The sequence below is a fragment of the Balaenoptera borealis genome (genome assembly GCF_965194805.1).
Source record: "Balaenoptera borealis genome assembly, chromosome: 13".
NCBI classification, from domain to species: domain Eukaryota; kingdom Metazoa; phylum Chordata; class Mammalia; order Artiodactyla; family Balaenopteridae; genus Balaenoptera; species Balaenoptera borealis.
Window position 1 is genome coordinate 14,033,648 of NC_138870.1, and position 27,285 is coordinate 14,060,932.

Here is a 27,285-nt window from a genome sequence, read left to right on the forward strand (position 1 = left end):
AAATCCTAGTCTCTGGTGCCCACGTCAAATCAACATAATCAGAACTTCTGGTGGTAGGGCCCAGGCATCAGTATTTTTTAAGGGTCCTCAGGTGGCTTTCTTGGACATCTAGGATTGAGAATCACTGCTCTCAAACAACACTCAAGTAAATATTAAAACAGCTTTGGAAAAAAGGCTGTGGGATAATAATTTTTTTACTTCTAGTGTTTTCCCAAGATAAAAGATATTAAATTTGAGTAAGTATTTTAAAATCAGAACACTTTAGTATGAAACAGATATTATGTAGAGTCAAACTGAGTACCAGATAATCAAAATTTCTGGGATGGAATAAGTCAATCTCTAGACTTTTTCAAGAAATTTACCAATCTACTATTTGAGCCTTTAAATCATGTATAATTCACTCAGGTAACTGGTTAGCGACAGACTATGATATGCAGATGGGATGCAAATTATCAGGTGAAAAAAGTAGAGACATGAGGAAGCAAGATTTAAGGTTAATTGTGGTAGGATTTAAAATTATGGTCATGAACAGACTTAATTATTCACCATTCATTTTGTTTCCAGAAAAGATTCTGCACAGGTGTATTTACCTAGATGATCTCCAGTATGGTAACTCTTATTGTACACATCAGATTTTGGAAAATGCTGAAAGAGCCAGGTTCCGATCTGGATGATGGCACAAAGAGATGTTGGCAGATTATTATGCCTCTTGATTTCAGGGAGCTTAGCTTTATTCTTTCAGTTAGGTACATAGTTGAGGAAGATCCAGTACCAGATGGTGATGTTGGCTGGGAGGGGTTTTCTCACCTACATTTGGCAGCTCTACTCGGAAGTGGTGCTTTCAGTGCTTTAGACTGCCAGTCTATACTGTTTCACATGATCATTGGGAAGCTTTAGGTGGTAGAGATGCAATGACACATCTCATTAAGGGTCCCGTAACTATGAACATCTGACATCTGTGCTGAAAACAGAACTGGATGCAGCCTTCAAGTGGTTATAGCTTCAAGTGCTGTGTTGCTTTTTTAAAGACACTGCTGAAATTCATTATACTAACCAAGCTTGTAATTTCTAGAGGCATTTTTGACTTGGAGAAATAGATTATAAATCAATGGGCTGCTCATTTTAAAGATGGCCTTCTCCTAAATGGCCTTCCTCTTTCCCAGAAGTTGGACAATGATTTTAGCTGATGACTTATTCGTCATTTAATAATAACAGTCATAGTTACCCTGATTTGAATGCCTATAATGTGCTAGGATACTTTGTGTAAAAACTCCACAGCAGCCCTCCAAGGTATCCCCATTCTGCTTTGAGAGGTGAAGGAACTTGCCGAAAACCGTAGGACTCCTAAGTGACAGAGCCAGGATCCTGCCAGCTATCTGGCTGTCCAGCAGGGGCTCTGTGCATCTTGCCACCAACCCCTGCGGTATGTACAAGAATAGAATGAACAGTCATTTCTATAAAGTGCAACAAACAGCTGTTCATAAAAGTTTAGTATTTGAACTGAGAAAAAAACCAACCATATTCAGCCTTCAAGGAGCTTATTATTTCTACAGTCTCTTATCACATTAAAGAATAACACCCTGGTTCTTTATACACATTTCTCGGTGCTTAACTTTAAAAAATATTGCATGATTCCTTTATCAGAGATTTTAATGAAATCAGGAAATAATAAGTAAGCAAATCGAAATGTGTTCATCCTAAATTTGGCCTGGCTACAGGAATTCATTTTCACCCCATTCCTCATCCCCGCCTTTCCCATGTCCTAAAGCATGAACCCATTGGGTGTCCCCTCCGTTTCCCCAAGGAAATATTTCATTCATATAATGTCTCCTTTGTAATCAACACTGAGAAATGTCACTTTGATTAAACACGACTCTGAATGACTAAGACCACAGTACAATAAATTCTCCAGAGCTATCTTTCAGAACAACTGATTGCTCTTTAGTCTTAATCCTCCAGAGTCTTATTTAATCAAAATGATGTTGCTAATTAAGGATTAAAACCTCCGAATAGAATAAAAAAGAAGGATTTTTCTTTCTCCTTTGGGCAGGTCAAGGAGGCAGAATTTGCTGTAAGGAAGTAAAAAGTCCCTTCCACCTTTGGTAAAACTGCATTATTCTCTGACGTTTGGACTTATTCCAAAATAGGCCTGAGTGCTTTGTAATATTAATATAATCGGGGGATGGGGGGAAGAAGGAAAGAAAGAAGGGAAAAAAAGGAAGAAGAAAAGAAAGAAAGACGGAAAGAAAAAGGAACTGTCTTAGATAGCTCTATGTACCTAGATGATATTTATTCTAATTTTTTTCATTTAATGCTTTTAATATGAATTTTCTTTAAACATTTTGTCTGATGCTGTCTGTGCATTGCTTTTATCCATTGCTAACATTGATGGAATGGCAGAATATTTTAGAAAAATGATGCTATCCCATTTCACAGAGAAGAGGAAGCAAAAGACAATATATCTCCAATATATTTGACATCAACTGGTGAATGCCAATAACAACAACAGGATTCTCTACTAAATGCTGAAATACTCTATCTTAAGATCAAAATCTCAATTTTTCCTTGAATTTGCATTCGATAATAAAAATTGATTCCTTGAAAACACATAAAACTGTATAAGAACTCACTAAGAGAGACAAAGATGTATAGAAATGTAGTTTGATTTCCATGGAATACAAATTCTTTCAGGTGCTGGGGGTGAAGTGGATGTGAAATAGAGATGCTGGTTGATGTTTTAACGAATTGTAAAATACTTCTTCCATCCTTTTCATCTTCTCTCTGAATTTATAATCTCGGCCGTGTTAGTCTATTACAATGTAGACATAACTAATAATATCTACTGCTTATTGGTTACCACTATGTGCCACATTCTCTGCCAGTAATACACATATTATTACCTCTAATAAAACCCAGGAAGAGGTATTATTATAACCCTTCAGAAATGGTTAAACTCATAAAGAAGAAATGACTTGACCAAGGTCAGGCAACTGTGTGAAGTAGAATTGAGATTTCCACCAAGGCCTGTTTGGCTCCGAAGCCACGTTCTATTCAATATGACATGCCATCTCACTTGTTTACTTGGAGGATAAAGTCATCAGTGTGTTTCAAGAAGGTGCTGGTAAACTGTGTTGGTCTATAACTGACTCATAGGCTCCCAGACTACTGGCTGAATCATTGTCAAAGGTATTGTCCCATTGTCACCCAGCCTAATCACTGACAAAGGCTGAACAACCATCATCAAAACGGGACCAGAGAGCAAACAATGAGAAATGCCCAAAGGGGAAGGAATGTCTGTTCCTGAGAATGCCTGTTTTCTCTCCTAGCCAGTGCTACTTGCCCGTTAAAAAAGGGCATTTGTTTCTGGGATCCACACTCCTAAAGGCTGTAAGCACCCAGTGGACAGACGATGGCCCTTATTCCTCCTGTGCTGAGGCAGATGGCCACCAGTGCTACGTGAAACAGCCTGGTCTGTTCCTTTTTTGGTATGTTGTTAATCATATGGTGAGTGCCAATGTAGAAACCCTCCAAGGGAAAAGCAGCCACAGATAACAAAGCAGAGCCTATAGATAGAGAGAAAAAAAAGGAATAAATATGTATAGACCACTGACTCACCAAACCACATCAGAAATAAGGTTTTTCCTCTGAACGTAGCCTCGTTATGCAATTGTCTTATTAAAATATTAGTCATGGCAATTCTGGAGGTAATACGATTTTCCTAAATGTAACTATTTCCCTCAATATATGTTTTTAATGAATCCAAAGTCCTGGTTTTTTTCCCCTCAGACTTGAACTGTCTCCCAGAGAACGTACAAGCAAATCGTGTCCATTTTAATGAAGTTAAAACAATTCAGAAATACCTGATGTGAGACACTAAAGATGTTTGCAGTCCCACCCCCAGAGAAAAACCACCGTTCACAAGGGTTATTTGTTCTTAATCAACAGAGTGAGAGAAACTGCGATGATCTCAGACATCTCGGAAGCCTGTTAAAGAAAACGTTTTAAGAAAAACGTTATTGTAGTTAGAGGAGAACATAGCCTCTCTTTTCCTTTTCTACTTCGTTTTTTCCTTTTAAATCCCTTTTATTTCTCTCATTTCTCCTGCACTGGCATGGAGCCTCCTTTGCCACACACATAGGTGAGAAGGCTGGGGACGGGTGTGAGGTGAGTAATGCAGTGCCAGTGGGAAGGAGGGAGGAGAGAGTGACAAAGGAAGGTTGAAATCACTTTGCTGTACACCTGAAACTAACACGACATTGTAAATCAACCAGACTTCAATCAAAAAACAAAAACAAACCAACAAAAAGAAGGTTGAGCCACCTTCTCATTTCCATCTTGCAGGGACCAAACTTGAAGACTTTCCTTGTCTAATAATTACCACTCAATTCCATACTTTTGCGAAGCTATTTATAGTTTGCAAAACATTTTTGCATACTACATTGTTTGACCTTGGAAAAACTTTGTGATGTCAGAGGATAGATTTTTTTTTTTAATTCTGATTTTTCAAAAAAAAAGAAAAAGAAAAAGAAACAAGTTTGTTGAGGCTAAGTGACTTACCCAATGTTACGGAGTAACCCAGTTGTAATCTCCCTCTTCTTGAAATTCCTGTTATCACATGATCAAATCACCACTTTTTTTTTTGGGTCAATTTGATTAGGGAAAAAATGGCTTCTTCATGTTAGTTTTCACCTCTGTTTTATTAACTTGGCATTCACACTTTTTGGTATAAATTTTTATATAGTCATTTTATGTGGTTAGTTTTCTCAATTAGACTATAAGGGTATTAAAGGCAAAAATTGGGTCTAATGTTTCCATCTCCCATACAGTGGCTTTTGCAATGTGAAGAATGCATGCCCTTAATAGTTGTTTGGTAACAGATTGATTTACCATGAGGGTGGGCCCTTTACTGAGTTTGAAATGTTTCCTGTTAAGGTGAGCCAGATGTGCAGGTAACTTCTCTCTCTCTCTCTCTCTCTGCCACTCAGTTTTCATCTCTGGAAGTGTCACGTGAGGCCTGGCTAGGCTAAGGGTTATCCAAAGAGGATGGACAGAAGAACTGCTTCTTGCAGCAGCCATCTATTTAAAGACAAATTCTTTTAGTGGTACCTTTGTGTAAATTTGAAAGGCACTGTACTTCCATCTTTTGAAAAAGTCGTAATACACTGATTGCAATAGGTCAAAACTTTATTTCTATCTGCTGTAAAATTGATGTAATAAAAATACAAGTCATTGACATACAAGATAAAAAGATTCCTTGTTGATGTGTGCTATTGTGCAGTGCACAGTCCGCACACCTGTACTTGGTAGCTCTGTTTAAAGCACCATGATGTGTCATATCCCTTGCTAGGTGGTGGGGGTCTGGTGGTTCCTCCCATCCGGAGCTAATGCATCCATTGGAGAAGGCACACATGCAGGTAGACAATTATAATGGGGCAAATGCAATCACTTGGGTATGATCAGAGTGGGGCTGAGCACGGAGGAGCTAGCAACGAACACTACATGAATCTTGAAGGAAGGGCCAGGAATTTTCATGTCTCGGATATGGGATGGAAAGATAAAGGAAGATGACAATTTCAGACAGAGAAAAGAGCAGATGTAACATTAGAAAAGTAGGGAAGCCCGCAAGGAGAAGTTCTGCCTGATTGGGGTCGTGTACTGAGACAGAAGTCTGGAGAGGTAAATTTGGGACAGGTTCTAAAGGTTCTTATAAACTAAATTGGCTTTTACATTTTAGATAATAGAGCCAATGTATAGATTTATTCTTTTAGGAGGTCAGTGTTTTTTGGTAGAAACAGCATTGGGGTCACACTGATGACTGACAGCCAGTAAGCAGGCCATTGTAATGGTCAAGAAGATGAAGGCTGCATTTTTGAGCTAAGGTTGTAGCCATACAGATCGAAGACACCTTTTTGATAGAACCTCTGATACTTAGTGACTGGTTGGAATTTTATGACAGCCATGAGTGGGGGACACCAGGAAGCAACTTTGAGTAGGAAACTGAATGGTCGTGGAATCGACTTGCCTTTTGTTTGCCAGATTCTAAGTTGGGACTTCAGTCCTAGTCTGATGACTTACACAGGAATTTAGACTGACGGGAATCACCATGTTAAACAAGAAGTTACCTAATGCTACTGGCATGGCCTGTTACCAAGTGAAGAAGAGTAAATCACGCTTAAACATCTCCTCATCAGAAAACATTCCCTGACACAGAAGAGCCACCTTGTCACTCTCTAGCCTATCCTGTCCCCTTCCCCAGCTTTTTTTTCATCATCACACATTACCACCCAACATAATAGCTATTTATTACTCGATTTTCTCTCTCCCCACATCAGAAAGTCAACTTCATAAGAAAAGAGACTGCTTTCTTCTCTGTTGCGTTCCAGATCCTGGAACAACGTCTAGCACAGAGTAGTCAATGAGAAACACTTATGGAATGGTGAACAAATATTTGCCATGCAGTGACTTAGTTTTTATTTCATGGAACTGAAACAATGAAGAAGTTTACAAGTTTGAATCATGCTCTGATTGATTCAGTGAATGGTACTTTACCATCTGATTGGAATTGTGTGTAGGTTGAGTACCTGATACCCATCACTTCCTCATTCACCTCCCCTGTCCCCCAAAACTGCATTTCTGCTGCACTGGTCAGTTTTGATGAACTGCCTACCTAAGTTCCTCAGCTCAGAACTTGGAGTTAATTTCTGTCCTTCCATCATATTTGTGCCCTCACATAGTTGACGAGTTTTTATGGTTTTACGTTCTTTCCTGGATTGACACTTCTCCATCACCTAGACCAACATCCTGAGATTTTCTGTCCTCTCTCTAACCTCTCACTGTGATTGTCAATCCTGTTTATTGAAGCATTTCACAAATGTGTTCATAATATCTTCAGTAACTCCTTCTTGTCTAGAAGAGCAACCTGAACTTTCCAGCCTAAATTTCTAGACTGTTCATCAACTTGATCTCTATGCCATATCAAACAAATTTGATATTTCCCCAACATTGCTTGCAATCACGTCACTCCCAAACTTTTGTAGATCTATTTATTTTTTGTTATGTAAAGAAGCACAGTGTAGAGTTAAATCCATTCATTTTTTAGCATGTAGCCATACTTCATAATATGGAAATCATGTCTTCAAGCGCAATCTTAATTATTATATGACTAATTAAAAGACCACCTTTTGATGAAAACGTTTCTCAATTATTCTACATGAACTTCAAAACAACTTTTTAGCACATTTCACTTTCGTTGTGAAGCAAATGAACTTCATATTTCACATAGAATTTGTCACAAATTTTGGCTTGTGGTAGGAAGGGGGGAAAGGAGGGCATTCTTCAGAGTACAGAAAACAGACATTTAAAGAGATAATTATTATAAAATATAATCAGTGCAATGATAAAAGTATCAAAGCATCCTCTAACACACACACACACACACACACACACTTAGTAGTCTCCATCAAATAATACAGAGAATAAACTAAATTGAAACAACATTCTTAGCTCATTTATTACATCTTATGCTAAAAACAAAGTGGGTACAGCATAAATCAAACGTTCTAATAAAAATCCACTAAAATAAGTTGTAAAACAATCCAGTCAGAAGTGGACACTTACCTAGAAAATGCAGAAATAAGCAAACCTGTACCAGTTTGTTTCTTCCGAGACATGCATCAGCAAGCCATCCTGCAAACACCGGGGTAAGGATCGACGTTCCAATAAAACACAAGTTCAAAATGGCGGCCTGGTAATTGTGATAGCCAAGCTTGACCGTGCAAAAGGGGATCATATTGCAGACGACTTCAAAGAAAGTGGACCTCTCACACAGCTCCACCAGAAGCAAACAGATTCCAACTTGAATTTTTTTCACAGAGTGTGATGAAGACAAATAACCAATATGTCTTACGGTTTTCTCCTTCTCAATGCTGTGATTTAAGGGTACTTTTCTCATCGGTGTTTTTAAAGCCTGTAACAGACATGACTACCCTCCTTGAAGACTACTTACGCTAGTGGTTTGAACTTGGTGATTTTTGCTCCCACTCCTCTAATGAAAAAAATAAGATCTTTGCTTTGAATTTCACAACTCCATGCTAATTTCATATGGTTTTTTTGCACATTAATGTTCATTTTGATGATCCAAGAGCACAAAAGAGAAAAGACATGAGTATTTAAACCATGGTAGCTCAGTGTAGCCAAATCTGATTTGTTCGTCTAATTACTTAGAGGCTAAATTAGGCTCTTTCTCCAAAATTATATTGAATTACATGAATCCAGTTGCATACGTGTGGAAACTCATCTGCCTCACACTGATAAAGTTTAAATACAGAGGCAGAAGAAGCAGTTTTTCAGGAGAATTTGAGCACTAGATCAAGAAATAATTTGAGTCGAATAATTTCTGATACTTTAATTAAACAAGCCAGAACAGTACCAAGAGATAAAGCGCAAAAGGAAATCTGTTTTGAGGGGGCAGGATATCTTATCATTATTACATTTCTTGTTATTTTTGGTTGGAATTCTGATAAGAAAGCTAATTAGGTAACAAAAGTACTAGTACATTTAGGTAACAAGCAGAGTTTGCAAGAAAGTAATTTAAGTGCACTAATGAAAAGAGAAAATATTAAACAAAACCCATCTTCCTTTAAGTTGACCCCAGGCTTGTAGAACAGCCTCTTGGAGGAAATCAGAACCAAAGGCACTATTTGACTCATTATTAGTCAGCAACAGGGGTACAGCAGCTATTCTACACATGCTTTGGGGAATATGGCATCTGGTATCACCCTGACCCTTCAGCTGGTGAATGGATGTTAACATTCTGTTTCGGAAAGCAGAAGAGCACGAATTAAGCTTAAAAAGCAGCCGTAAAAGGGAACATTTTAACAGTTAGGGGTTTAGCAGCAAGGACATAGGAAGACAAGGGAATGGAATTATTGGGTCAAAGTCATAATAATTCAAAACATAGGGGTTGAGTACAGGAATGTTATTTTCATGTTGGAGTCAAAAGCAAAAGACTGATAAAAGCTTTTGACTCTGATTCTTATCTTTAACCTGAGAGATTGGGTGCAAAACACTTTGTGTTGACCTCTTCTAAGAGTCTCATTGTAATGGCGGCTATTTTCATCCACTCAGCATCACTTCTCCCCCCTTTGGTAACAATGTCCTGTTTTTCCTTTGTATAGAGTGATCATGCAATTTATTATCCAAACTTGGACACGTTTGTGAGTGAAAGTGATGCTACTTACAGTTATTCCTAAAAAACAGATACACACTGGGATCGTCTAGGGCAAACCCCAACCTGTAGTCATCCTACCTTTGGGAAATGACATCCGTCTATACTTGAGACCCTGGTGGGACTTTCTACTGGCAAAGGGGATCAGCACATGGTCTAAGATAGTACTTTTGCTGTTTTTCCACAGGAATTTTAATCATAAGTGGAATGACAAGATTAGACATGGTAGAAGCTGAGTCAGATGGCCTTACCAAAAAGGGATTGCCCACGTGGCCCTGATGGAGAACTCAGTGCCGCCATGGTCCTTATCCTTTGAGACATGATTAGTTTTTCCTTCTATAAAGGACTCAATTTCCAATCAATTTTGGTTTAACTTAGCCCTATTAGGTTTCTGTGACTTACAAAGAGTCCTCAGTGATACTTTGTTTTTATTTGCTGCAAATGGAAGGGAAAGTTGGTCCCCAGACACTGGCTGATATATTTAGCCAGTATCTGAGGAAGGTCTCCTGCAGTGTGATTTCCCAAGCAGGGTAGCACCGCCTCTTCCTGGGGCCTGATGATGATTATGTTTGAATTCTTGGTTCCTCTGTGCATTCTTGCCCAAGAACATGACACACGTGGTGGAGACCTGTCGTGTGAGGGTGGTTATTCAGGGACAGCAACAGTATTTGCTGAGTAGTGTTGAAACGATAGCAAAGCACCTCTTTCTTATTGGTATTTCTCAATACCAAGCTCAGAATGAGCTTAAAGGACAAGTTCCAACTTCACTTGAGAGTAACACTTGGCAGGATATATTGCATACCATCTTTATCAACACACTTGAGCCCTTAAGTGGGAACTTAGGCATACTTTAGCTTTAGGCAACCCTATCCTACCCCCAACACCCTCGGGCTTGTTCTCTGCCCCTCCCCCTCCGTGCCACCCTTAATAAAGTGACATTTTCCCTCCATTATAGAAACAGGTATGCACATTAGATACAATTTGGAAAATGTCTAAAAATAGAAAAAAACAAACAAACAGTGAATGTTTTTGAAGCATTTCTTTTGATGTCCTCTCATGGCTAGTTTTTATTAGTAGGCTTTAAATATTTAAATTGTATAATTGTATAAAATTACTGTATAATATGTTTTCTACCCCTTTTGTAAGTAATGTTATAAGCACTTTAACATGCCATTGTGAACCTTTTGTAAACATGAATTTTTATGGTTGCATTAATAGATAGATACATGGCTCACTTAACTATTCCTCCATTTTGGGTTAGTTACATTTGTCTCATATCAGTTATAAGTCAGTCTTTCTTTAACTTTGGACCATGAAACCACATTTAAAAGAAAAGACAACTTTATCAGCAATACTTTAATGAATATTTGTGCTTAAAGCTTCCCATTCCCAGATTATATCTTTAAGCTAGTTTTTCTGAAACAATATTACTGGGTTAAAGTGTGGGAAAGTTTTTAGGCATCTTGATATATAATGTCAAATTACAATGCAAATTTCAGGCATTTTTTAAAATTAAAAAGCCTGTATTATTTTTGGAATGTAAAAACTATACTTATCACTAGAATTTTTCATTGGAAAGATAAAAGTCATGTCAACATGTGGGGTAATAATGTTGACCTTACTTGTAGATATTGAAATATGTATCTTATTTATTAGAAAAAATTAGTCAGAAGCTTATTTGATGACTTAATGACTACCCATGATTTTTACTGAGCACCCAGAACCTGAATGCATCCGATCCCATAAGGATTGCATTGGGATCATACCAGAAATGTAAGCCCTGCTTTTAAGAAGGCTACTTTTAACAATGCAGGATTAAAAAGCATTTCTATAAAATATCTCCAAGTTGATTATGAATTTTGAGAAAACTGTAGTGTCTTCCAAAATGATTTTACAGCGTGTTGCTGTAATACTTTCAAATTTTATGTGTACTTACAGGATAACTTTTCATAGGCCCTCTAAACACTTAATAAGTGTTTTTTTTTTTAGACAATTTTTTTCAAATAAATTTATTTATTTATTTATTTAGGCTGCATTGGGTCTTCGTTGCTGTGCATAGGCTTTCTCTCTAGTTGCGGCGAGCGGGGGCTACTCTTCGTTGCAGTGCGTGGGCTTCTCATTGCGGTGGCTTCTCTTGTGGTGGAGCACGGGCTCTAGGGACACAGGCTTCAGTAGTTGTGGCTCGCAGGCTCAGTAGTTGTGGCTCGTGGGCTCTAGAGCGCAGGCTCATTAGTTGTGGCGCACGGGCTTAGTTGCTCTGTGGCATGTGGGATCCTGGACAAGGGCTCAAATCCGTGTGCCTGCATTGGCAGGCGGATTCTTAACCATTGCACCACCAGGGAAGTCCCTTAATAAGTGTTTTTAAGGGAAGATTTTTCTAGCTCAATAATTCTCCGTAAATGGTATGCACAAAGGTCAGTGGAAGATATTTGTTCTTTTAGGCCTATCGATTCCATTTAATTCCATTGACTATGAGGTTTCGTAGCTTATTTGAAAACAATGTCAAGAACATGGGGATTGGTCTTACTATAATTTAACTATTAAAAACTGTGCATCAAAGACTTATTGGAGGGCAATTTGTGCTTCATCGTCAGGTTGTAAAGTGGAACTGGAAATGTACACATTGGGCTATGGATTCGTTTTGGGAAAAAGACATTCTCTGTGTTAACCCCTACTCCTCTATTATAAAGAGGCTCCGGCAGTTGTATAATATCTATACCTAGATCCTTCTGTCAAGTGTGAAGGAGGTTTACTTCTGCCCCCCCAACAGATCATAGCTCATACAGTCCCAAGAACATAGAAAATGTGCCATCATTCTCCTTTCTCTGAGGATAACTAAGAATGAAGGCCATTGCACTCCTAAGGGGTTTTTCCTCTACTGTGCAATGATTATTATGAATCTTGCTGTTGCATTGAAGTCTACATAGAAGGTGTATTTATATAAAGTAAGTAAGGTGGGAATGAGTTATCGCATGTACATTGTAATAGTTAATCTTCTGTGTCAACTTGGCTGAGCCACTTCTACCCAGATATTTGGTCAAACGTTATTCTGGATGTTTGTGTGAAGATGTTTTTGGATGCCATTTATTAATACATTTCAATCAGTAACTTTGAGTAAAGCAGCTTGCTTCATCCAATCAACTGAAGACCTGAGTAGAGCAAAAGGCTAATTCCCCCAGAAGAAGAAGAATTCTCTAGCAGATTGCCTTTGAACTTCACCTGCAGCATTGGCTTTTCCAGATTTTCCAGCAGACTACCTATGAACTCGAACTCTAAATCTTTTCTGAGTCTCCAGCCCGCCAGCCCCCTCGATCAGATTTTAGAATCAACAAATCTCCATAATCATGTGAGCCAATTCCTTAAAATGAAACTCTTACTATATATTTGCACTGCCTATTGGTTCTGTTTCTCTGGAGAATCCTGACTTCTACAGACACCACCCATAGTGCCCCTATTTTTCTTCCTGCTTTGATCAAGCACGAAAGAGAAAGACAAACTTAAGAATAGGGAATTGATAGCTCTCAGTTCTGTATGTTTAACTGAGACATCTCTCCTGGGTTCCTGGTAAATGGGTGGACCTCTCCATTTGGATTTCTACTGAAAAGGCAAACTCATCACATCCTAAGCTTAACTCATTATCTTCTTTCCAGATCCTTCGTCTCTTGCTCTACTTTCTAGTTCATGACTCAAATATTCAAACTAGACTATGTCTTTGACTCTTTATTTCTTCCTTATCTATTATATCTACCTTTGTCCAGAAAGTTTTTATTGAGTACCTACCATGTGCCAGGAACTATCCTCGACTTTGTGGGCAGGGAGTGCTGTCAATCCAACCTGTTAAATATTTCACAAATCCATCTTTTTCCTTCACCATTTCTGCTTTATCTTAGCTTGAGCTCTTAACCTTTCTCCTTGCACCACTGCTCCAACATTGCCTCCTTCTATGTCAAACCTCAGTCATTTGTACATCACTGTCATCAATTTGTGTACTCTCTTGCCCCTCTGACTGTCCTGAGTTTTGCCATATTGATACTAATTACTTAATAGTCATTTAAAATGATTTACTTTCAAAAATAAAGTAAGCCTATTTAACAAGGAAATTTAAAATGATTACCATAAATGGAATCACTTGCCATAAATAGAATCACTTGCCATAAATAGAAGGTAAAAATAAATATTATAATGCTAATTTAAAATAACAGTTAACATTTATTAAGTGCTTTTTGGGTCATGCTCTGTTCTAAGCATTCATTCACTTATCTTTGAAACCGTCTTAGGCGGTAAATACTATTTTTATGAAACCTCTATTATAGTAATGGAAACTAAGGTACAGAATGTAAATAACTTATTCTAGATAATTAATATATAGGAGAGCAGGGACTTGAACCTATGTGACCTGACTCCAGAGCCTACAGTCATAAGATGCTTTTTCTTTTATGTGATAAAAAATATTGGAAGATAATGCATAAGCAACCACTTTTCACAGGATTCCATGTTATTTAATGCTCAATCCACATATCATCTAAAATCATTTCCAATTCCAAGATATTGGAAAACACTCCTGTATTTAAATCTCCATAAAGGCCCCGGAGATTTTTTTTAATCTGAATTTGATCAATTTGATCTTCTGCTTAAGGTTTGAGAACAACTCCTTTAGACTGTGGAATCACACTACAAATTCTTTGCTGGCGCATAGAGCCCTTTATGATCAAGTTCCTGGCTTGTAACAAGAATCTCCCCTTGCAGTTCTGCCACGGAGCTGGATCACATACTCACAGTTGCACAACTATGGCGTGCTCTTTTATCTCTTCATGCTTTTTCACATGCTATTTCTTCTGCCTGGAATACTTTCATTTTCTATTCACACAGGGAACCTCTTCATTTTTTAAACCCCAGCATAGGTATCACGCTCTCAGTAAAAGTTCTTTTGATTCTCTGGCCATCATTAAAATGTCGACAAATTACAAATGCTGGAGAGGGTGTGGAGAAAAGGGAACCCTCCTACACTGCTGGTGGGAATGTAAATTAGTGCAGCCACTGTGGAGAACAGTATGGAGGTTTCTTAAAAAACTAAAAATAGAACTACCATATGATCCAGCAATCCCACTCCTGGGCAGACAAAATACATATCCAGACAAAATTCTAATACGAAAAGATACATGCACCCCAATGTTCATAACAGCACTGTTTACAGTAGCCAAGATATGGAAGTAAACTAAATGTCCATTGACAGACAAATGAATAAAGATGTGGTATATATATACAATGGAATACTACTCAGCCATAAAAAAGAATGTAATAATGCCATTTGCAGCAACATGGATGGACCTAGAGATTATCATACTAAGTGAAGTTAAGTCAGAAAGAGAAAGACAAATACCATATGATATCACTCACATGTGGAATCTAAAATATGATTCAAATGAATTTATTTACAAAACAGAAACAGACTCATAGACATAGAAAACAAATTTATGGTTACCAAAGGGAAAAGGGGGAGGGATAAATTAGGAGTTTGGGATTAACAGACACAAACTACTATATATAAAATAGATAAACAACAAAGTCCTACTGTATAGCACAGGGAACTATATTCAATATCCTGTAATAAACCATAATGGAAAAGAATATGAAAAAGAATATTTGTGTGTATAACTGAATCAGTTTGCTGTATACCAGCAACTGACACAACATTGTGAATCAACTATACTTCAATAAAAACAAAATTTTCAAAGTTCTTTTGATTCTCAAAGATAGTCTTCTCTGTGTTCTTAAGACATTGTGTACATCTCTCTTAATACGTAGTTTCCAATTAGTTTACATTTTCTTCACTGACCATGTGTTGAGAGTAGGGGCGGTTTCACATTTATCTTTATACCCCACTGACTAGAACAGTGCCTGGAATGTTATTTCAGTTTGTGTCTAGTGGCTGAGAGTGGCTGTGATATACTCAGACACAAATAACATTCACTCGCACAGAGTTCTACAAGAAGTGTTGGTCAGTTAGTTTTAGTTTTTTTTTTTTTTAAATCTGCTACCAGGATCTTGACTCTAATACTTGGGTAGAAGCCACTTGATGCCTATATATGAAAACATTTTGAATGAATAAATGACTAATTGACTTCTTGAGTGAATAAATGAAAGATTAGTTTAGGATTAGATGTTCTCAGGAATATTGTGAAGGAAACAACAGCATTGTTATGCACCAAGTGGACCCTATCTGGCTACTAACAGTATTTATTGAGCACCTAGTAGCAGCCAGGCCCTGGGGAGCCCATGATGACAAAATAGCAACCTTGGCTGGATGGGGCTTACCACATAATGAGAAATAGCAACAATTAAGCAACAATTAAGCAAGAACTACAGTACAGTGAGTTACATGCTATGGTGGAGGAAGAAGAAAGTGCAGCAGAACTTATAGCAGTGCCTGTTTCCCAACCTCAGAAAGTCTACAGAAAGATTTCCATGGAAGCAATACACATGCTTGGATCCCTTAGAGGGACAGAATTCAGCCTTGGGAAAATGTATAAGGTGAGGCTTCTTCCTAACAGAGGACATGCTCTCCATAATATAGAGCACTTTACCCTTTAAGGACCAAAAGAAGTTGTTTTTAATGGTTCAAGGCAGAAGCAGATTCAAAAGGCCTGGGTTGGGGAGCTCCAGGGGTGTGGGAGAAAAGAGTGAGGAAGCTAAAGAGATAAGAAAAAACCTAGATCATAAATGGCTTTATAAGATGGAAATTTAACTGAGTCCTGAAGTCATTCCTCTTTTATATGTTGGACCTGTCAAATAGAACAAATTTCTACAATAAAGCAGGGTATAAAGGACTAAAGTCTTTCATACCAAATCATTTTTTCCCACTCATGATCAGAAGTTTGGGCACAAGTTAAGAGGTATTGACAAGACTCAGTAATTCCTAGCTACTTCTTTTACTACCACCACTACCCAAAGTACTAGTGTAGTAATGTAGGCAAGAATGAATGGAAAAAATAAATGCTAGGATTTGCTAGAAAATTGGAGGCAGAGTCTTTAGGACTAATTGGATGTGTAGTACGAGGAAGTAAGAGTATCAAGGATGATGAGTAGGACCTAGAATAGACATTGCAGTGGATAGAGGTGCTATTCAACACTAAGGAACAGAGCTGGGGTCAGGTCATCTTTACCATTTGACATATTGAATTTGAGGCACCTGTGGAATATCCAATCGGTGATGAAAGAGGTGAATCAAATACCGTTTGAGTGTACGTGGGAAGTTACTTCCTGCTTTGAGTGGAAGTGAAACATAACCCCAATGACACTTTCTGTAACGATATTAAACATTCCAAGGCAAAAGCATCTTAGAACGTTACTATTTAATCGCCTCCACTGAATACCATGTGGATTTCATGAGAATTATGGGGCGCTATGTAATACCTTTGAAAAGCACCTAGAGAAGACTATAGAAGACCATAGTCTCTGCTAAACATACCCCAGAACAATAACCTTCAGAAAAGCTTAAAGTTTTTATTAAGGTAGCAAAATGGATTTGTTTTAGTTGTTTTGAAATTAATCACAAAACAGTAATCTATTTTGATTTTTTTAAATAGCTGAATGGCCTTTATGTTATTTTATTTTTGTATTTGTTCCACTCGCTCCATATCCTTTTATTTTATTTTTAAAAAATTTTATTGGAGTATAGTTGTTTTACAATGCTGTGTTAGTTTCTACTGTACAGATATGTGAATCAACTATACATATACATATATCTCCTCTTTTTTGGATTTCCTTCCCATTTAGGTCAACACAGAGCATTAAATAGAGTTCCTTGTGCTTTACAGTAAGTTCTCATTAGTTATCTATTTTATACATAGTATCAATAGTGTATATATGTCAGTCCCCATCTCCCAATTTATCCCACCCCCCTGCTTTCCTCCTTGGTATCCATACATTTGTTCTCTACATCTGTGTCTCTATTCCTGCTTTGCAAATAAGATCATCTATACCATTTTTTAAGATTCTACATATATGCGTTAACATACGATATTTGTTTTTCTCTTTCTGACTTACTTCACTCTGTATGACAGTCTCTAGGTCCATCCATGTATTTTGATTTTAATTTTAATGTTTTGAATCACTTCTTTTTTTATTTCGTGGAGTAAACTAAACAATTTGGCTGTGATTTTTAACACTAGATTATATCTTCACTAAAAGAAAAAAGTAAGCAGATGAATCACATACTATGTTAATCAGTGTGAAGGTAAAACTAATTTCTTGTCATTCACCTCAGTTTTGGGTTTTGCCTGCACCAATTTTAGGGAAGATATGTAGAAGGAAATCATTAACCTCTATAGTACTGGCCTTGAAAACTTAAAATGTTGATGAATGTTAAAGCACCCACTTTTAAACCAATCATTCCCTTAGAATATGAGCTTGGTCATAAACTTACAGATGTGTTTTGAAAGAATGATGGCTTGCTTAAGGAAGGCATCTTACCATAGGGTGAAGGAGGATTGGAGATGTGGGTACAGGGGTAGGATTGGTGGCCTCTAATTTTTAAAATTCATCATTTTAGATCAACTAGCACCTAATGTCAAAATTATACAATTTTAAATCTGGAAGAGGGCATTTTGGCCAAGCTCCTTGTTTTACAGTGTTTTACAACTGAAGGTCTGAGAGGTGAAGTGATTTGTCTAAGCTAACTTAACTAATTAACAGCCTGTCCTGCACTAAAATTCATGCCCCTTTGTTGCCTGTCCAATTTTATTTCTATAGCATTGTAGTTGGGTAAAAGATCTGTCGTAGAGCTCTGAAGGTTGAGTAGCTTGAAAATTAGAAATTGACCTGGACCTGTAAAGTTTATGCTTAATCAAGTCCATAATATTGTAGAAATGCTTTTAGACCCAGTTCTCCTACTAACTACACACATTTGTACAATAAACTTAACTTCTCAGGACCTCAGTTTCCTTATATGGTGACCAATGGCTTTGGATTATATGATATTTAAGGCGCTTTCTAGTTTTCTGATTCTAATTTCCCTTGCTAAAGACCCTGGAAATTTAAAAGAAATATATCTTTTTCACAGTAGTAATAGAATTGCCTTTCTATAAATTTTACTTTTCATATATGTAAACTCTGCACAGGGCATAAGTAAGATTTAACTATTATAAAAGATGCAATTACCATGGTTATGGCTAGATTTCCATCTTGGTAGTACAGTCCCTGTGGATCCAATTTGAGAGGTGGGAAGGTAAAAAGCAAAGGAAGAGCTACTTATCTCTCTCTCACTCCCTGGACCCAAGAATTAAAAAATTATCCCTGTCCTTTCAAAATTTATGCAGGAGAAAAAACAGAAAATTTAAAAATATATAATTATAAATGGCACTTTGATTCTGATTTCATTGTTTCTTCAAACTCTGCACATTTTATTCTGGGGACTTTATTCAAACACATGTAATTACCTAAGCTAAGCAGTTTTTCATACTTTCAAAGCTCTTGCATTATTGCACCTGTATGACGGCTTTATAATTCAGTAGTAATTGAACAGCAATTATTTTTCATGATGCATGTACATTTTTATATCAGATTGTTGGCAGATATTCTTTATGATGATGTCGTTTTCACTAATGAGGAAATTAGAGCGAGTTATCTCATAGAGTGAGATGTCTTTTTCTGACTCTTTTCCTAGCTCTTGATATTGGATTTTAGAAAGTTTTTGAATTGCAAAGCAGCATATACAAATGGGAACGATGTTATCTCTGAATCCATGGAGCACAGGGGCTGTGGTGAAATATTTTATGGGGCTAGTAAGATCCTGTCTATCTTGTCCATGTGATGGACTCGGATATTAAGCTTATATATGCATCTATGTATGTGTTTAGATTGTAAAAATCTCAAGAGAACAAAGACCAAACCTTTTAAGCTTTTCACAGTGCTTTGTCCAATATACGTCCTCAAATGACAGACTGACAGCTAACCTACTCAGTAGTGTGCATAGGAAAAGAGAGCAGAGAGTTGGCATGATTTTCCAATGAACTGAGGCACCAAAATCAATCCATCTAGGCCATTTAGGACCAATAAAAATTCAACACTTATTAGGCACATGTTGTGTGTCAGGCACTCTGCTAGGATGTTAGGGAGTCAAAGGTGAATAAAGTCATCTTTAATTTTCAATTTCCTCCAGTAAGTATATTATATATTTTAGATATGCTTTATACATATACATATAGCTATGATAAGATTACTTCCTTCATTCAAAAAATATTTATTTTATATCTGTTGTGTGCTAGAAAGCTGTAATAAGTAGGGGGTGGCCAGAGAAAAAGGCAGAGATTTGGCCTTCAAAGAATTCATAGTCTGATGGTAGAGACCAAATAAAAATACAATTAGGAAACAGTGACAGTTATTTTCGTAGAAATATGCACAGGGCATCATGGGATAACAGGTGAAGTGCACCTGAAGGAGACTGTACAGAAGAGACTTTCTGGAAGAGGTAATGCCTCAGTGAAATCTCGAGGTGCAAAGGGTGATCCAGGTCAAGAAGGAAGGGAAGTACATTCTGGGAAGAGGGTGGAGTGGGCCACAGCGGTCCAGTGTGAAACCAAATTGAGAGTCTGAGAACTGCAGATATTTTGATAGTACGAGGGCACAGTGTGAAGAGAAGGAGGGGTGAGAGATGAGTGAGATGGGGCAAATTTGTGGAGGGTCTTGTGTCATGATACAGAGCTTAGATTTTATGCTGAACTCAGGAGAAAGCCATCGGAATTTCCAACTGTGGGTTGATGGAGTCAGAACTATATTCTAAAGAGCCACAAGGGGCATCTTTCCAGCAGCAATGGGAAGAATGGATAGGAAGCCATAGAAACCGGCTAGTAAAGGCGTAAACAGGGTGATAAATGATGACAGCCTATTTATGGGTGTTTTAATGAGGGTAGAAGGCAGGGTACAGATTAGTGAGTCATGAAGGAGGAAAACATTACAAAAATTTCTGACTGATTTAAACATCTGTGCTAGGGTAAGGAAAATCAATCTCGACTCCCAGGTTTCTGGATGGAGAAATTTCACAGTACTATTTGCTGAGACACAGATGAGTGGAAGGGTTTTGTAGCGGGAGAGTATGGGGGGGATGAAGAAGATAATGGACTAAGTTTTGATATATTGCTTTTGAGAACCCTGAGGGACATACTGAAATAGACATCCAGAATATTCATATCTGAAGCTGAGGAGACAAACCTGGACCAGAGATACAGATTAAGAGTCAGGTGTTTACCGAGGCTAAAAGGAACCATAAGAGTGGTTGAAGCCATTCAAGGAGGGTGGGGAGAGTAAAACAAAGGCAGAACAAGGCAGGTAGAAGGATTTCAATATTTAAGTCAGAAAAAGAGTTGCTTATGTGGGAATGTAGGAAGGAAATGGGAGTGATGGCCGGGGTGGGATTGTCCAGGAGATTTTGGAAGAACTGAAGAGTCAAATGTCAAGTTAGATAAGAGATAAACTGTACCTGTGTAATTTAATAATAAACAAGGTATTGGTATCTTTGATGAGGGACCAGTTTCATTGGCACATTAAGTGCTGTACTGAACGTGTTTTCAAAGGGCTCAGAGCATGTTCCTTAATGCCCATATAAGACACCTGCATAAGAGGAGGGAGTTATTCCCCTGAGGTGAGGGGACAATCAGATGATATTTGAGTTGGCTGTGAAGAAAGTGGGAATTTGTCTTGTGGAAAAGGTGAAAAAGTGAACTCTATGTAGAGAAACAGTGTGAGCAAAACCCTGCAGCCTGGTAAACATGGAGTATTTGGGTCCCTGTGTGGTTGGGTATTCCTGGACTGTCACCTTTCTCAGGCCTCCAATTTTCCACATGTGCACAACCCCCGTCCCCCAACTGATCAAACTGAGGTAGAATCCAATTGGTAAGGGAGCTTCAGAAACAGAGTTTTCAGAGGTCAATCTCCAGTGATACAGAGCAAAGTAGGCAAAAGGCCCGAATGAACCTGAGAAAAAGTAATACTGGAAATAGATAGGAAGAGATAAATGAATAGACATGTCCTAGATATTGATGCCTAAGTGTGCTGATTGGATGGAGTGGGCCAGGGATACTGACCCCAGAGGGATGTATGGAAGGTGACTTCATCCCCTCCCTCCCCGGGTCCCCACACACACTTGGGAGAATGACACTTAACTGGGATGGAAAATACAGAAGAAAAAGTACATTTACCTTGAATTTGGGCATATGGTTGAAGTTACCAAGAAACATTCAGATATTTGGATATAGAAATATGGACCTGGGACATGAGAATATGAGCCATTATGATGGTGACCTGAGAATCATCAATGTGTGGATAATCATTGGAGCCAATAGCATAGATGAGGTCATCCAGAAAAGGTGTGTATGGTAGGAAGAGAAGACCACCAAAGACTCAACCCTGTGGGGACTTGACAATTCTGGATTAGATATTGATAATATCTGTTTTCCTCAATCTAAATTCTAATGTCAATTTCTCCAAGGGTATCTATGTTAAGGAGGCAAGTGAAGTGGAAAACTGAGCTTATTCTGAATATTGGTAAGTATTCTAATATTTCTTTTTAAAAAGAACTTTTACTACTGAGAAAAAAAAGAGTTTGGATGGTTTAATTCTTTGTTTCCTTTTGCATTTTTATTCTTTTTAACAACAACAAAAACCACACTGATGATATGGGTTGACTCACTTCATTTCATCATCTAATTTCCAAATTCCTCCTTTTGGGGGTTTTGCTTATAGTCTAACCCAGTTAATCTGCTTTAAAAAAATCCTACTTTGTACCTTACTTTGGTCACCTCTACTGAGAGAAATCAGTGAATATTTCCTGAATCTCTCTGTGCTGTGCCGACAGTCCTCATTTAACACCCAGATAGCACAGAACATTTAGTTGTTGCCTTCCCTTACATTTGCAATTCATTCTCTGTGTCAATTCATGTGGTGGATATTATAAAAATCATTTTAAACCTAGTTTAACTTTTCTTTTTTAACGTTTGGCTTATTCATAATTTTATGAGCTATAAATTTTATTGCATTGTGAATTGCCTTTCCCATCTGCAGATAACTCTGAGGAAGTCCTTGGAGAAATTGCTTAGGATGTAGTAAAAAATGAAAAGAAAAGGACTTCTGTTGTGATGTGGTACATGTTAGGCCAAAATGTATCCTTGAGTAGAAAATGACCAGGGGGGAAAGACTTGGGGTCTGTAAATCCGGTTTTATTTGAAGGGTTCACTCTGGCTGAACAGGTAAACTCTGCCCACGACATGCAAAATGAATATGAAATTTAATGCAATTGCATGGTTTGCTGAAACAAGAGCTTTAATGAATCCATATAAAGTCCTTCTCAGCTAAAGATGTTCTTCAGTGTGAATTATCCAGATACGCTGTCAACAAGAACTAAAATAATGTGAACGTGCAAGTTCCTGTTTTTCTTGTGAAATACTGACTTAGTCTTGGTACAGAGAAAGGCTGGGGTTATTACGGTTGTACCAAATACTTATTGAATGTTTTAGGATTCCCACACTCATATTTGATTATTAAGGGAAAGGCAGAAATATGCAGAAGAAAAATTACATTGATTGGTTTCATGTTGGGCTTATTTATATTGACAAAGTCTAAATGACTCAAAGGATATTAAAGAACGGCCACAATGAATTGGGGGTTCAAGTTCTTCTGGTTTGTTGATTCAGCACAAATATAATGTTATCCATTCTCTAGCTATTTAAACTTATTGTTTTTATATTTCCAATAATGTGAAAGTATTCCCCTTCAGAGTTTGGAGAGGTCAATATCAGAGTTAAGAAGTAGAAGATACTGCATTTGAGGACTGCTCTTTGGATTAAAACTTCACTCTTTTAATTTTGCTGTCTGGGGTCCATATTTTCACTATGTCCATACACACCAAACACGTCCTCATCGTAGGACATTTTCCTCAGCCCTTTCCTCTGTCTAGAATGCTTTTCCCCCAGATAACCACGGATCCACCTCCCTCACCTCCATCAAGGCTTTGCTCTGATACCATCTTCTCAATTAGGCCTATGCTAAGCTTCCTCTTTAAAATTGCTTACTGGTCCCCGCTCTACACTCTGGGGACCAACTTGTCCTGGTTTGCCTGGGACCTTCCTGGTTTTAACATTGCAAGTCCCACAGCCCAGGAACCCCCTCATCTAATATGCCTTACTCTGCTCAAGTTGTTAATTTATCTATCTATCTATCTATCTATCTATCTATCTATCTATCTATCCATCTATCCACTCCTCTTCATATACACCACACACACACACACACACACATATTTAATTGAACGTTTCCCTATAGTAGAATTAAATTTTATAACAGCAGGATTTTTTGCTCTTCTCCTCCCCCCCACAGAAACATTCAAGGGCCTCAAAATAGTGCTCAATAAATACTCATTAAATGAATGAAAAAATTTATATGTCAGAGCAGATTAGTAACAATTAGAATAGAAAGGCCACGTTAGTGTCTCATCTGTCCGAACAGCTACCAAAATGATGTTTTGATTTTTATCATTTTTCTCTCTCATACTTACAGGTAAGCGCTGAATGAGTCAGAGATTCCAAATGGCAGGAAACGTAATGCCTTATACACTGGTCATTTGAACAGAAAATTGAGATTTATATAATGAAAATGCTGATTCATTTCAGAATTGTGCTGCAGGATGATCAGATTGGATAGTAACTTTCCGTCATGCTTCAGTCTGTTAGAGACACAATAGAAAAGTAAAGAAAAGAGGAAGAAACGATGGGCCTAACAGAGCATTCTAAAACTAGCTTGGCATCTTATTTGAAAGAAGGCAAGGCACAGTGGGTACTAGAACATTTAGATTCAAATTCAATCAACCAAAATGTGTGTAGGCACTTCTACGTGTAGCATACAGATATATGTTATCTAGTAAAAAAAAAACAAAAAACCGAAAACCAAATATGATAGATCTGGATGTGTTATTAAATGACATCAAACCAAGTACTACAAGTAGAAATAAGGATGTTAGCCCAGGAAGGTGGCGTGGTTTACCAGGATTACTTAGGAACTCAGGATGACTCCCTACAGGTCTTTATGATGGTTTGTTTCAGCTTCTGTCCTGGCTAAGTCTCTTGTTACCTTTCATTATCCTCCCTTCCCCTTTCTCATTGAAGCTTCTGAGGCTTCTTTCACTAGCCTTCACATCCAGTCAATGGCTGTACCCACTTTGTTTTCAGATATTTTTCAGATCGTCTCCTCTTTTCTACCCTTAATGTTCTTATTCAGTGTTCCCTCGTGATGCCTTGCCGTAATTACCGTAGGAGACTTCCCACTGATCATCCCGTCTCCACTTTGGTGACGTTATAATCCCCTCTCTATTCAGCTGCCATAATCCTCTGTTTACTGTGTCACTCCCCAGAATGAAGCCCTTGCTCCTTGAGAAGACACAGTGCTCACCGTAATCTGGCCTCTCTCTGTTTCTCATCCTTCAGCAACTCTCTCTGCTTCATCGACACGAAACTACATACAGTTCCCACCACAACTCTGGCCTTAGTTTCTTTCCTCTGGCCCATGCTGCCTCCTATTTCATGAATACTAACTTCTCCAGTTGGCTAAGTTTTATTCGTATTTCAAGATTATGTCAGGTTTCCTGACCTCTAGGAAGATGTCCCTACACTTCATTCTATGGAAAGTGACATGTTCTTTCTCTGTGCTTCTATAACACTGTGCTTCAAGATATCACTTATCATTATCTATTCATATCTCTTTTCCCCACTTTGTCCTTCTATTTTGCAGACACGGATGGAGTATTATTCTTTTTCAATTTGACAGCATCTGGCAAAGTACTTGGTGATAAAACTGTTTTTTGAATGATTGAATAAATGAATGAACGAATGCTTATAGGACCTCACCGTTACCAGCATTGCATCAGTGGACACACTCATTTACTGATCAGCAGACAACTTCCTTTAACTCTCTTTTCAAGGTATCTCTTTTGTTTCTCTCATGGAGAATCCTCTTTTACTTCAACACCTGACAAACGAGTCACACCTCAGCTGTAATGAAATTTTCCTCCCACTGTCAATCCTCTGTTGCTGATGGAAGGATCCATGTTAAAACTTTTTATTTTATTCCCTTTGGACTATTGTAATGGTCTTTTGGCTGGTGTCCCGGCGCACGTAATTAACAGACTTCAGTTGATATGAAATGTTGCTGCTAGAATCCAACCCAACACTGGATCAAATAAGCACATAACTGTGGTTTTCGTGTCATCAAAATTAGAGATGGAAAATTATTATTAGCTCCACATAGACCCTGTTCCTCTGGGGAGTTGAGGCAAAATTGCTCCCCTCTGGTGTTTTGTCCACTGAGTTTAAGTGAATCAAGCAACAGGTCGTCTACTATTTCCCTTGGGAGATTCTTTCACTGTCAAATAGAAGTGATTAAAAAAAAGAAGAAAAAAAGAGAAGAAGAAAACCTCTTCAACCTATATTAGGTTTTCTTGACTGTTTTCTTTCTAGCCTCTGCTCAGTGGAATTCTGAAGCATCTATACATGATGGAGTGTATTCTTTGGCCAAAAGGTTTATTTTCCTCTGTGATGCTCGTTGAAGGCATTGCCTTTATAATGACCCATTTAATCCCAGTCACTTGGAAATGAGTTAAATGCTACCTCCTTCACACAATCTAAATTGGTTTAACATCTTTCAATGCAAGTTATTTGTGTAATTCCCTGCACGTGCTAATGTATACACCTCAATCTGATGACATAGACATCAGGTCCAAACAAATGATTTCAGGGGCCCAGGAGCGAATTACTGTATTGATCTATTAAACAGACCTAAAATGCTTGTTTGGATTTGGAAGTCACTTGCAATCAGCAGCATTTTAGTGAAAGGCATAGGCTGTGAATGACTTAGTAGGAGGAGGCAAAGCCATGTTGCCTGACTACCCCTAGGGATTGGTACTCCAGGAGGTTTTCCAAAAGGCTTTCACTACTGACAGGCTTTACTGAGGCTGGATGTCAGTTTCTCCATTAAGATCAACCTTGATATTAGATTATGGTGTCAGGGAGGAAGAAATTTTCCTCTACCTCTCTAGGTTCTTCTGATTGGTCTAAGGATTAAATTGATATGAGACAGATTAACAAGAGAAAATCAAAAGTTTAATAACATGTATACCTGAGAGAGACCCAAGAAAACTGACTAACTCACCAAAGTGGCAGAAGACTTCACCTTGAATACCATCTTCAGCTAAAGACAGAAGAGGATGTTGGGGGCAGTGGTTTGGGACCTCAAAGGGGAGGAAGACAATTTACATGGAGATGGAAAAGCAAGTGTTTTCAAGTGTTCCATGGGCCACGCAGAGATCATGGGACACAGAGAGGAATTTTAACAAACAGACTTTGTTAGGTTCCTCCCTGTCTATGCACTTAGTTCATACTATAGTTATCCACGGTGACATCTCCCTTCCTGGAACAGGTCCTCTGTTTGCATTCTTTCAGGCAGTTAGAGGGAAGGTCAGCATTTCTTCCTGAGTCTTTTGGGCCTTAAAAATAATCGGCCTATATTAATCCTCATGCCAAAGAAACACAATTTGGGGTGCCAAAATTTCCTCCCCTACAGTGGGGAAAGGGGAAAATTTTCCTATTCTACCTCTTCACAGTTACATACTACATTGATTAGGGAGGATTTAACACAGGGGAAAGAAAGCTTGCTGGGATTTGAAGCCAGATGGACTTCCATTCAAATACTGATTCTTCTACCTTCTAGCTGTGAAACATTTAAAAAGTTATTTGCCTTTCTAAATCCCTGATTTCTCATTTATAAATTGGGAATAATAATACAATACTCATATGATTGCTGTGGGGATTAAATGAAATAATGTATGTAGTATGTGTTGGCATATGGTAGACACGCAATAAAATTTTGGTTTATGTCTCCCCTTCTCTTTTGTGAAGAAGACTATTCTACTACACAAATCAATGAGAGTGTGTTGGAAAATGTAGGTGAACATCTGGTATGAATTTAACATGCATTTTATGGAGATAGGAAATCAAGATATACTGTATGCTTAATTATTA

At 37.9% G+C, this 27,285-nt stretch overlaps 2 protein-coding genes across 3 annotated transcripts in view; one reads left to right on the forward strand and one right to left on the reverse strand.

Moving 5' to 3' along the window:
* The window catches only part of SLC15A5 (solute carrier family 15 member 5), a 109,041-nt gene extending 87,342 nt beyond the window's left edge, over positions 1–21,699 (reverse strand). The window contains 4 exon segments of the mRNA XM_082352037.1: positions 3,341–3,378; positions 3,382–3,563; positions 7,618–7,945; positions 7,947–21,699. Coding sequence (XP_082208163.1) covers positions 3,341–3,378; positions 3,382–3,563; positions 7,618–7,945; positions 7,947–7,979 — 581 coding nt within the window. The 5' untranslated portion in view covers positions 7,980–21,699.
* LOC309609897 (uncharacterized protein) overlaps positions 1–27,285 on the forward strand; it is a 465,108-nt gene that overhangs the window by 222,296 nt on the left and 215,527 nt on the right. The window lies entirely within an intron of this gene.